Genomic DNA, 12,052 nt, shown 5'->3' on the forward strand with positions numbered 1-12,052 from the left:
CCGGTACGGGAGGAGGAGGAGGAGAGCTGGCAATGCCGGAGCGTGTTGGTGGTGGATGTGGTCGAGGTGTGCCTGTGTCGCGGATGCAGCGCCATTCAGTCGCCTCGCACCGCGCTAGCGTACCTGTCATACTCTCGCTTGACCATTTTTGGAGGGGGACTCGTGTTGCTCGTTGGCCAGCAGTGGGAGTCGCAGAGGAGACAGAGTCTGAAGACTGCGCCGCCGCGTTTGACCCTGAATCCGCCGCCGTCTGGTTGTCGACTGGCCAAGTAGCCTGCCGCCTGTCGCCCGCCGTCTGCAGTCTGCAATCCATCCTGCGCCGTTCTGTGTCCAACGTATCAGACCCGAGGTATGCAATCTGCACGCAGCTGATTTTTATGGCTGCACGCAGAGCATACATTCGACCGACAACACAGCTCGACCCACCACCACCATCACCACCACCAACAAGTCCCGACTGCTTCCGACGCGCTGCCCAGCTGCGAGATCACCACCAGTGTCATGCTTACCGGCCCACCGCCCTCGGTGACGCGATAGCCCACGGCACGACGCGACGCTACCCCTGACGTTGACTGCTCTGCAGCCTGCACGCCGGCAGCCCACCTGAATACTTCACATGGCGATGCCAGGTGGCACCGCGTGACAAGGCACCTGGAACAATTGCCACAGGGGCAGCAGCGACTAGCTTGTGGCTCGACAGGGTCACCGAGGAGACACTCGTCCAGAGCTGGTCAGGCGCAAGCTCCAAGGCAGCGGTGCCACATACTTGCCGTCAGCTGGGTGTGAGGTTTGGGTGCTGGCTGTAAGTGAGAGTCGCTGAGAGAGGGGTCACTGCCGGCCGTTCACAAAAACACCCCTCCCCCCAACTCTTCCTGTTCATACCACCACACCACTTCCTGTTACCCATATCACCCTCCTACGCCTCACATCACCCTTGTCAACCCACGTAGTGACCTAGCCCAACAACAAGCTGTTTCAACATGTTTGCCGTCGTCGTCTTTGCTGGGCTCATCTACGCCCTTCTCGACCTCGCCCGAGCTGCCCTCGTCCTGTCGCTCGACGAGCAGATCTTCACCGGCCAGCCGTTGTTTGATTTCATCGAGACCATTGTGGGCTTCGACTACGTCGCAGCCGTCGTTCTTGCCCTCACGCCACCCGTCTCCTCCCGGTCGTCTTCGCCACGGACCTCGCCGCGTCGCCGGTCGTCCAGCTCGTCCCGTCGGCGCTGGACTGGCTCGACGCGTCACAGCTCGGTCATCCGGTCGTGTCGCAGCTCGGCCATCTCATCTCGCCACTGGGCAGCCTCGTCTCGTCGCGCGCGCGTCTCATCGGCGTCCCCTCTTCCCTCTGGCGCATCGCCTCCTGCCTCCCCGACCGACTCGCCCACCTTCTTTGTCGGTGGCACGCGCCTCCAGCCGATGGCAACCGTCGCCGCGCTCTCGTCCGGCGGCATTACCCGCGCCTCGCCACCCGCTGGCCCTCGCGAGCTGCTCCTTGCCTGCTCTGCTCGGCCTGCGCGTTCCTTCGAGGAACGCCAGCGCGGCCCCGAGCCCCTCCACTCCGCGGTTATGCTCGGCGCCGTCCTCAAGGTGTCCCTCGGCAAGGAGGGCACCAACCGTGCAGTCGACCCGTTTGCCTTTGACACTGACGCCGGCTTTATTGCCGTCGCATTCGACGGTGCCAAGGTCACCCAGAAGGAGGTCGACACCATCCTCCCCCCTCACATCGCGGCGGCCCTCGCGGCGAGCGAGGAGCTCTACTGAGCGCCTCACCCCCAACCCCCACCCCAACAAACCCTATACCCCCGGGGGATTCAGAGCTGGCCCCCGAAGAAAATCAGCTCACCTTAACCTCAAAACACAAAAAAAATCTGTATAACCCCCTTGACGGGTGCCATCCGTGAGTAACATCTCGACCCCTTGCCACGCCATAAGACTGACACCCACAGCGGCGCTCGTGTGAGCAAAAACAATTGATAACATAAAACCCATGTCCAAGTAACGATGCTCCCGGATTCACGACCCTCGGTGGCCATGCACGATGCCACATCAACCTCTGTGCCACACGCACACCCCCCTCTTCCTCGACGCCCTCCCGCCCCGCCTGCCCCGCGTCTCGTGGCGACCTCGCCGTCCGCCACCCCCCCTCCTCTTCCTCGACGCCCTCCCGCCCCGCCTGCCCCGCGTCTCGTGGCGACCTCGCCGTCCGCCACCCCCCCTCTTCCTCGACGCCCTCCCGCCCCACCTTGCCCCGCGTCGCCTTGCCGCCCTCGCCGCCACAAAACACGTCCAGGCATCGCCCACCGCACGGGCCCTCAAGAGAAAACTGCCAGGCCTCGCCAGCCTTCGACCGGCCATCACCGCAAAACGACGACGGCCTCGCCCACCTCACGGGCCCTCACTCATCAAACTTCCAGGCCTCGCCAGCCTTGACCGGCCATCACCAGCAACGACGACGGCCTCGCCCACCTTACGGGCCCTCACCGAGGAAATCAGTCCGGCCTCGCCCCCTTCAAGGGCCCTTGTAAAAAGAAACATGCAGTCGTTGGATGGGAATAAGATGAGGAGCACTGTTGCACATAATCACGGTTACAGAGACACATGCTGCATCCCAACTCTACGGCACCGCTACAGGCGTGCACAGACTCGCGCACTATAAAGATTCAGAACACAACATTAACGCTTCTACGGGGGGCCATAACTCCAGATCCTCGCGTGGCAGTCACCAGAGCCAGAGGCCAGCAATCCGCCCGAGCGAGCAAGGTCGATGGAAATGACAGAGTTCTTGTGACCCTGCAGCATGAACTGAGCCTGACCAGAGTGGATGTCCCAGAACTGGATCGAGCGGTCCTTGGAGCCCGAAACCACCCAGCGTCCGTCTGGCGAGATGGCGACCGAGAGAACATAGTCCTTGTGGCCGTTGAGCGTAGACGCGCAGCTTCCAAAGCCACCCTTTTCGGCCGCATCCTTGGAGCTGGGTCCGTTGCCGTCCAGTGCGCGCTTCGTCTGGGTAAGGTCCCAGACACGGAGGGTGCGGTCGAGCGAGCCGGAAACCAGGCACTTGCCATCGGGCGAGAACGCAACACTGTACACAGAGTCCTTGTGGCCCTTGAGGCGCTCGACCTGCTGGCCAGTCTGGACGTTCCACACGCGAACCATCGTGTCGAGAGATCCAGCGGCAACGAGCTTGCCGTCGGGAGACAGAGCGACCGAGGTGATGCCGGCGTCGATGGGGCCGTGCTCGTTGTGGATGAAGTCCTCGATGCGGAGGTCAAACACACACACGCCCTTCTCAATGTCCCAGACACGGGCCGACTTGTCGCCGGAGCCCGACACAAGGAAGCGTCCGTCGCGGCTAAAGTCGAGCGAGTAGATCTCCTGCATGTGACCCTGGAGCAGATGGCGAATGCGCTGCTGCTTGATGTCCCAGATCTGGCGGTGTTAGTAAGTTGTTGAAACGACGATGCCACACGAACGCGCAGCCTAGTGACCGCCACGCCAAATGCTGCTCGCCGCGCTCTTGTTGGACACTTTACTCACCCTGATTTGCCTGTCCTCGGCACCCGTGGCGAGGTACTTGCCGTCTGGGCTGAAGCAGATGCTGCGAATGTAAAGGTCGCCCGTCCTCGTCGCCGACTCATCCAAGAGGACGCAGATCTTTGCGCCAGTCTTGGTATCGTAGATCTGAGCGGTGCGGTTGCAGCCGGTGGCAAGGTACTTGCCGTCGTTGGAGAACTTGACGCAGCAAACGACCGTGTCGTGGACAAGGGAGTGGACCAGCGACACATCGAGCTGCTTCTTTGAATGCGACGACCAGATGGCAAACCAATCCGAGCCCTCCTTCTTCAACTCGCGCGATACGTTGTCCGGGTCAAGGTCTGAGAGGAGCGTGGGAGGACTCCGCGTGGGGGTGACGGATCGCGACTCTTTGCGGTCGACGGTAGTCGAGAGAGGTCGAGGAATGGAAGCAGGGGGGTAAGGGGAGCGAGCTACGTCGCCGTGTTAGTGGATTGACTTGCGATGGGCACTGAGAAAGATACGACTTACAGGCGCTGGCGTCTGCGCCGTTAAGCGGAGGGCCGGGAAGCTGGGCAGATGGATATCCTGATCCGCGCTCGTTGCCCTCTGGTCCGCTGGCAGGAGGGAGGTGAGGGGGAGAGGTGGGCGCTGGTCCGTTGCCAGGCGGGCCTCGGTTCTCGAGCTCACGACGCAAACGGGCAATCTCGGCCTCGTATCTGCGCCCCAAGCGTTAGCATCCACCCACCAATGTCCAGAAACAGTCAGACTTACTCTTGTCGGACCTTGGCGTGGGTCGCCTCAAGCTCGTATAGTGACTGACGAATCATGCCGAGCTCGTTGATCTGCTGCGAGACTACCTGGGTTAGTCGCGCACGGCCAACGCGCTCGGGGTCGGGACAAGACTCACTCTTTGCCTCGTATTCGTCCCTCTGCACCTTCCAGTTGCCGCCATCCTGGGCAACCGTCTCAAACTCGGCCTTGATCAAGTCAAAGAACTCTCCCAGTCGAGCGATCGACGCGGGAGGGACGGCAGACAGCGGGGCCGCCGACGGCGCAGCCGCGGGAGGCAGGCGGTGGTGCTGCGAGGTCGACGAAAGGACGTTTGGATGACCGACGCGGGGGCGTGGAGGGCCAGAGAGCAGAGACGGAGACACAGGCATTTGACCAGAGTATTGAGGATCGAGTTGCGGTTGCGATGGATAGGTGACCGAACACGAGTCGAGGCCGATGGTGGGAAATTAGTGCGAGTGAAAGAAAAGACAAAGGTCAGCTTAATGTTATCCAAGGTCGCGGGGAATGTGGAGGGGGGGGGGAGGCCTCGAGAGAATGCACCATGGGCGACGAGGCCGAGCACACACCACGCACCACCCACCGCCTCGGAAGCACAGAGGCGGCAGGCACGAGGACAGCAACCAGGTCTGTGGGTGGTGGGGTGGGGGGGCCGACGCGAGACCGACAGACTCACGTTGTAAATACCAGCGGGCTGCATGGGAGCTGTTTCGAACAATCGGTGTCAAGTGAGTGCTTGCTCGACTGTACGCCTTTGAAAAAGAGGGTGACTGGGTTGGGGGGCCGAGGCGCGAAAGAGTTGAAAGAAGTGGGGGTTGGTTGGTCGCTATGCGCGTGCGGGCAGGCCGATTGTTCCGGGCTCTGTGCGTCGTCGAGGATGAAGGGAGAGGAAGGGGGTCCGGGATTCGGGGCGTGCTTGCGCTTGGTTGTGCTTGCTTGGTGTGGGTTAGACAAGTGAGGTTTTGAGACTGTGGGATCGGGGTGGATGGATGCGAGATGGAAGAGAGTGACGAGTGGATGGATGGATGTCGAGAGTGAGTGAGGGTGGGAGGGGTTGTAAACGGCGAGATTGAGGTCGTTGGTGGGATCGAGGAGGAGATGCGTGTCGAGCAGGCAGGGCAGGTGGGGTGGGTCACTATGGTGAGTATAGTGAGTCAAGTGCCAGCCAGGACGAGCCAGCCAGCCAGCCAGCCAGCCAGGTGAGTATGCCGCCGTGCGTCGTGCGCCGTGCGCCGTGCCGCTGTCGTGCCGCCGCCGAGGCGCCGCCGCGACGCCGTGGGGTGCGCCGGGGTGCACGAGCCGAGGGGCAAGCAGAGGGGGGTCGCCGGGCGGTGGGGGGGCCAAAAGGCCCAGGTTGGACCTGTTCCTGGTGGAAAATGCGCCCTGGCAAGGATGCATTTGCTGGAAAAGAACAAGTCAGCACAACAACACTAACACGCCGAATACACCCCGTCGTCAGTTTTCTAATTGCCGCGTATTAGCCTCGCCCACCAACGTTGTAAACAACACCACCAAAAAAAGTCTCCGAGTTAAAGCAGGACGGCCGTATAAGCCGCCATCCGCTAGACTAACTTGGCCCTGCGCCCGCCCATGCGCGACATTCCCCAATCTTGCCGATCGATCGCCCGATGCTCCGATGATGCAGCGCGCGACGACCAAACGTCTTTGCCGTTCCTGGCCAGCGAGCGACGAGCAACAAGCAAAACATGTGTCATCGCATGTTGTCACTTAGTCACTCCCGCGCCGCAGCATGTGGCGATCCATGCCTTGTTGAATGATGCACGACAGTGTCACTGTTGCATCCGAGCTGATGCAGATGCAAATCGCGGAGCTCGCGAGCTCGGGCAGAGCGGCACGTGCGGCGCATTGACGCGGCGCGCGCCGCACGGTGGGGTTGGTGGGGTTGTGTTGTTGTTGGGGACAATGGACTGCGTGTGCGTGTGCGTTGTGCGAAGGTGTCTGAGCGCAAGCGCCCACCCGCGCCGCAGAGCCGAGCGTCGTCCAGTCGACTGGACTGGACCGTCTGTGCTGTTGCTGTTGCTGTTGCTGTCGCCTGTTGTGGTGCTTGCTACTGCGCCGTGTACGCCCGCCCGCTGCGCCGCCGACGCGACTGGCTGGATCGTGCCTGGGCACAGATCCTCATAGTCATCGTGGTGCAAGTGGCACGAGCTCGGGTCGAGCGAGGCGTCACCCACAGCCCCGCCAAACAATGCGCACCTGGAATCTGGGCAATAACTGGCTAGTCAAAGTTCGACATGTACCCGCCTCGGGCCGTCTTCACGCGCGCGCACGCAGAGATCTGTTCGATTGGCGATTGGCATCCAAGCCGCCGCCAGATCCGGGGCCAGTGCGACCCACACAGCCACAACCTAGACATGATGAACACAATGGCATTGGCTATATGCGCGAGGCCGTCTGTGGATGGGATGCAATATGGCTACTAGCGGCCCGTTACCCCGTAGGGGACCGCTGGCGATGAGATATATATGTGTGGCGCAGTTGTCATGGCCATGGATGTGCTCGTTCCGTCCCTGCTGCCCCTCCGTCATCCTCGTTCGCGTCTCCGCCCCCCTCTCCTCCTTCTATACAAATGCCGATTGAGAATAAATTGTCCGTTGTGGCATCAAGCCGTGTCACGTCGTGAGAGATCAGATTGCGCGGGGCTCGAGTCTTAAATGTTCGGTGTACCGCCAGCTTGTCGAGCATCACATGTGTTGGGGGAACATGAAGCTCTCGAGCTGGGGCATGGCGAGTGGTGGGTTGTTGGCATCCTTGTTGCCGGCCGCAAACGCCGCATTCTTGAGCTCTTCGATGGCTCGAGCTTGCGTGCGTGCGAGGTACATTGTCTCGCCGATTCGGTTGATTTCTTCAACCACAGTGTCCGCTTCTAGTCCGACGCTACGCGCGCCTTCGTGGTCCCCGGCGAGGCTGAGCCGGTGGACCTCTTTGATGAGAACCTTGGAGATCATGCTCCAGACGAGCACGACAAAGGCGTCAACGTCCGTAAATGGAAGTTTTGGGAGAGTTCTGAAGAGCTGCACGCTCTTGCGCGCCGCTCGTAGAGCCTCGGTGTTTTCCACGCCCAACGAGTTGATGTCGTGCAGAACCATGTGGACTGCAGTGATCAAGTGGTGGAGCATGACAATGTTCGAAGGTATGTTTGGTTGCTCCATGCCGTCCTGCTCGGCGTGAAGCTTGCGGTAGACGGGGAAGACACCCTCCTCGCCAATCTGGCCGACGAGCTGCTCAACCGCCAGCAAGCACTCGCGGTAGTGGCGCGGGTTGCGGTACTTTGGCTGGTTGAGATACTCGGGCGGCTGGGACTGGCCGGGGTCGCGATGTACCGTGAGCGAGTACTGGTTCCAGGCGAGGGCGTAGGGCGAGTCCTCTTCCGGCTCGAGGAACACAAGCTTGGCAGAGCGCTCGAGGATGGCGACGCATTTGACCCATTTGGTGCTGCTTGGTTAGCCAGAGGCCGCGGGGCGCAAGAAGCGAGGTGGTTGGAGAGGTGGATCACGGCTTCCTCCTTGCTTCCGCAGCGAGATAATGCGTGACCCTCGTGGCAATGTGCCCACAAGCACAGAGCAAACTCGCGCGCAACAGGAACTGCGACCTGCGAACCTCCCAAGAACCTTGCGCAACAACTCACTAATGCGTGTCGTTCTCGGCGCCAGAAGCAGTGCCCTTGTAGAGGTCACGTACAGTGACATCGTCACGTTCCGTCACCATCCCAGAGGCGATGTCTGCCAGATGCCTGCCAAACGGAGTCGTGATGTCCTCGTCGCGGATGCCGGCAGAGTAGCCAGTGGCCAGGGCACCACAGCGGTCAATGGCAAACACAGCCCAGCTGGTAAACAGTCAGCACCGCCCCAGTGTTTGTGATCGTGGCGCCACATTCGACTCACAAAGCGTGGATCCGCTCGCCAAGCTCGACAGCGTCATCCGGCGGTGGCAACAGGAAGAATCGGTTCCGGAGGAAGGGGTTCTTGGGTTGCTCCGGCCGATGTACGCACGAAGGGATGCGGTGCAGCCCACACGAAAGGACGAGGCGGGTGGCCAAACCCGCGAGGCACCATCCTTCATGATGCCGTCCGGACGAGTGAGAGTACGCCGCCAGCAGCATCGCCGCCCTGACCGAGTCAATGAGGCGGTCAACACTCGACGTGGACGAGTCGAGGGCTTTGCACGCTTGCTCGAAGAAGTACTTCTCCATGTTGACCATCTGCGGGCTGTTGGAGATGCGCGTGGCCCATAGGTACATGGCGTTGAGGAGGGCCAAGTTTGGTCGTCTGCGGTCCGAGAAGGTCATGCGGTACCTGAAGCGCGGGATGCTCATCTCGAAGAACAGAGTGGCGTGCTCGAGGAAGCAGTCGAGAAGCACCGTCCGCGTCACATCTTGTAGACCGTCATATTCCGTTCGTAGCCGTGACACGCTTCCGGGCGTTACTGGCATGTCCTTGGACGAGTGACCCGAAGATTGCTTTCGACGCTTGATGGCCTCCTCCTCGCTGATGGCGCTGGCGTTGGGACTGAATAGGAACTCGCCTAGGCGTTCCGTCAGGCCCTCGACCGATTGAATATCCGAGACATAGTGCAGGCTGGCGTTATGACGATACAGGCTCGAAACCTTTGAGCCAGTGGTGCCGCCGCCATGAGTCGAGGAGTCTGTTGACTGGCTAGTGATGGCCTGCTCGGGCGTGGACGTGTCGGAAGGAAGCTGCGAGAGGCTCGCCGAGTTTGGGAGCTGTTGCTGCTGCTGCTGGGCAGACAAGCTTCCCTGCGCCATGTCAAAGGGCTCGGAAGTGAGGACACCCTGGTGGAAGTGAGGGCTTGCGTCGAAAGGCTGCGTCTGGACGATGCCTTCGCCACCTAGCCAACCCTGGGCACCAGTAAAAGAGGCGCCAGTGGTCCCGAACGGCATCATTCCCGGCGTGGACATCATGGGCACGTATTGTGACTGCTGTTGGAACATGGAGGGCTGGAACCCGGCGCCGGCCATTCCCGCGATTCCCAAGCCGTCATTTTGGGTGGCTGTAGGCATGAGATAGTTGTACTGCTGAGGCACGGCCTGGGCGTTGTACACTCCGGATTGAGACGGTAGGCCCGATGGCCCGTGTTGCTGGATGGGCAAGACCTGGGAGGGCATGAGGACGTCAGGTCCTGGTATCGAGTAACGAGGTACAGAGGACGAGCCTGCGGATTAGCGTCAGCATGCTGTTGCGTCAGGATCAACGCGCTCGCTCACTTTGCTGCGAGTTTTGGCGGGAATTTGGCTTGGGCTCCTTGACTGGCGGCCCGTACTCGCACACCTTTGTGTACTTGATACAGTTGGAGCATGTTGGTCGGTCGCCAGAGCAGCGCTTTGGTCGAGTCAGCGAAAGGGGGGGGGGGGCGGACGGAGGGGCAAAAACCTCACCAGCTTGCGGCGGCGACAGAACGTGCATGCCCTGGAGGAGACAGTGAGCGCCGAACGAGCGGTCGTACGAGAGCGGCGGCCGACTTACATGCCTCTCTTGAGACCATAGTGAGGAAAGTGCGACACATCGACCTTCTTGGGAGCAGTGGTCGGTACTGGGAGCGGGTCATCAGCCACGGTTGACTAGCTGCATGTTTTAGTGACTCACGATCCTTGTCCGATGGCTGCCTGATGGGATCTGGCCTTGACCTTGCCTCGGCGCTGCTTTGGGTGTCAGTGTCATATGGCTTGGCGGCGGCAAGGGTTGGGGATCAAGCTCACTCGGAGGTGGCCGAGCTCGAAGAGTCTGTTTGGGTGTCAGTTCCAACACGTTGGGTTTTGGTGACCGGGGTGAGGCCTTTTCAACTGACCGTGCATAGAGTCGGCCATTGCGGAATTTGCAGTGGGTGGAGTAGGAGGTTGGCCGTTCATGAGGACTAGGAGCTCTGGAGAAGCAAGAAGAGTATCGGCGACGGTCCCCGGTTGGGATGAAGCGACGGCCAGACAAGGTGGCGAGGGCGCGTGCCCTGTCGGTGGTGGGTCGTGCGATGGATGTTGCAGTGACGATTCTAGTGAGCGTGGTGGAGGTTGTTGTGGTGGTGGTAGCAGTGGTGGTGGTAGGGGCAGGGGCAGGGGTAGCCCTAGGGGCTGCTGATGCTGGGGTGGTGTGGGTGGGAGTGGGGTGGACAATGGCAAGTGATTGTTGTGTTGTATCCACGAGAGGTGATGATCCCCTCCTATGCTGGTCAAGTCGGCACCGTCCGAGGTGCCGAGGGGATCAGGATTCCTCATGGAAGAGATGGGAGAGGCCGGGTGGGGGGGCCGCAGGCGAGTGTGATATAAGAGGTGGTGGTAAATGTCGGAAGATGGAGTCGGGGAGAGGCCAGGGGGACAGAGGCGGAGGAGGCGAGCGAGGGCAAGGAGGCGCCAGCCAGCCAGCCAGCCAGCAGCCAGCCAGCAGCCAGCCAGCGGCCATGGTCGGTCGGCAGAGACGTCGGCACCATGTCGGAGCTTTAGACGCCAGTGAGCCAGACTAGCCAGGCCATGTGTCCGGGTGTTGGCTACGTACTTGCGTGCTACGCGTCTGGGCAGCTCGTGTGGGCTGGCTGTTGCGCTGTTGCTGGCTTGGCTCGCGCCGCTGCGCTGCACCTCGACCTCCATCGGTCGGCTTATTCCCTCGTTCCTCCCTGTCGAGTGCCAGACCCACTCTTGTGTCGGGTTGCCTGCGTTGCAAGCCGAACCCAACCAACCCCCCTTCGCGTCCGTCTGCCTGCCGAGACTTCACACTCTTCTCGCCTTTACGGCATGCACCTACAACCGCCCCCAAACGACGCACTCGTACGGAAAAGGGACGCACTTGCACAACCAGGTACTGACCCACATACTCTTTGACTCTCTGGCTGCTTGGCTGAAACCTACAGATTGCAGAGTGACGCCAGTTGGGGTCAGGTCGAGCACGTACGCCAGTTTTACGTTAATGCTGCCCTGACATGACTCGCCTCTGGGCGAGCGTAGCTGGTCGATTAACTCGACAGCTTGCTTCGACTGGGCAGCCCATGGATCGGTCCAAGACTGCATAAGCTGTCTCGCTACAAACACACACGCAAGCAGTGCAATCTCAAACGTGATAAGTGGCGGCACACCCACGCTCAAACACAGCTGCGGGCAGGGGGGAAGGTCGAAAGTTGACAAGGTTAATCTTGATGCACGGGATGGGGCTGATGGCTATGCGGCCGGCTGTGCATCCAGGCCGAGAGGCAATGCAAAGGCAATGCAGCTTGTAGTGGGGCCGACCTCGGACTACACCACCTGACTTACAACAAGGATTGCTTGCGTCGTTTAGGCCCATGCCCGGATCCTAATGCCTAGCTGGACAACTTATCCCCGAGAGACGTCTTGTGAGCTGCGCTGGGCTGCCGGCTCGCTCAAGAGACAAGACATCTGACTCAGAGTTGGTCAAGACTATTCTCGTCGTTGCAGAGGCACTAGGACAGAAGCAACCCCCTTGCCTCACCCATGCCTCAGGGGAAACCAGGGTCCAGTGGGTCAGGGGTTCCTATTGACACAAGCTTACGCATAGTCGCCTTCCCCCCGTCCTTCGCCTGCCTTGTTCCCCCTCCGCTCCTCCTCCCCCCCTCACGATAGGGTTAAAGTGCGTGGATTGCTTGCGACTTGGGCAATCTGTGGGGTCGGATTCCCAGGCCACATACCGTCGACATTTTGTGGAGCGTTCACCAGGGGTGAGTGTCTCGTGAGCCTAACATGGCCGCGTCCCTGATGCCAAGCATAT

General features: G+C 60.8%; 3 protein-coding genes across 3 annotated transcripts; 1 reads left to right on the forward strand and 2 right to left on the reverse strand.

Moving 5' to 3' along the window:
* Window positions 1–980: 980 nt before the first annotated feature.
* LOC62_02G002167 (uncharacterized protein) lies at window positions 981–1,763 on the forward strand (the record flags this gene model as incomplete). The annotated part of the gene is made up of 1 exon (XM_062768671.1): window positions 981–1,763. The coding sequence occupies one exon, from the start codon at window positions 981–983 to the stop codon at window positions 1,761–1,763; it is 783 nt and encodes a 260-aa protein (XP_062624655.1).
* Window positions 1,764–2,602: 839 nt separating this feature from the next.
* On the reverse strand, window positions 2,603–5,365 carry rco-1 (Transcriptional repressor rco-1). Its single transcript, XM_062768672.1, has 6 exons — window positions 4,984–5,365; window positions 4,426–4,597; window positions 4,290–4,371; window positions 4,047–4,234; window positions 3,540–3,988; window positions 2,603–3,431 (listed from the first exon to the last, which is right to left on the reverse strand). Exons 1-6 carry the CDS (start codon window positions 5,005–5,007, stop codon window positions 2,685–2,687), a joined length of 1,662 nt encoding a protein of 553 aa, XP_062624656.1. The 5' UTR covers window positions 5,008–5,365; the 3' UTR covers window positions 2,603–2,684.
* Window positions 5,366–6,680: 1,315 nt separating this feature from the next.
* Window positions 6,681–10,595, reverse strand: SPBC1773.12 (putative transcriptional regulatory protein). The gene is made up of 9 exons (XM_062768673.1): window positions 10,134–10,595; window positions 10,045–10,069; window positions 9,932–9,984; window positions 9,812–9,878; window positions 9,724–9,754; window positions 9,553–9,667; window positions 8,213–9,500; window positions 7,957–8,154; window positions 6,681–7,763 (listed from the first exon to the last, which is right to left on the reverse strand). The coding sequence occupies exons 1-9, from the start codon at window positions 10,552–10,554 to the stop codon at window positions 7,013–7,015; spliced, it is 2,949 nt and encodes a 982-aa protein (XP_062624657.1). The 5' UTR covers window positions 10,555–10,595; the 3' UTR covers window positions 6,681–7,012.
* Window positions 10,596–12,052: the final 1,457 nt, after the last annotated feature.

The sequence above is a fragment of the Vanrija pseudolonga genome, chromosome 2 (genome assembly GCF_020906515.1).
Source record: "Vanrija pseudolonga chromosome 2, complete sequence".
Taxonomy (NCBI): Eukaryota; Fungi; Basidiomycota; class Tremellomycetes; order Trichosporonales; family Trichosporonaceae; genus Vanrija; species Vanrija pseudolonga.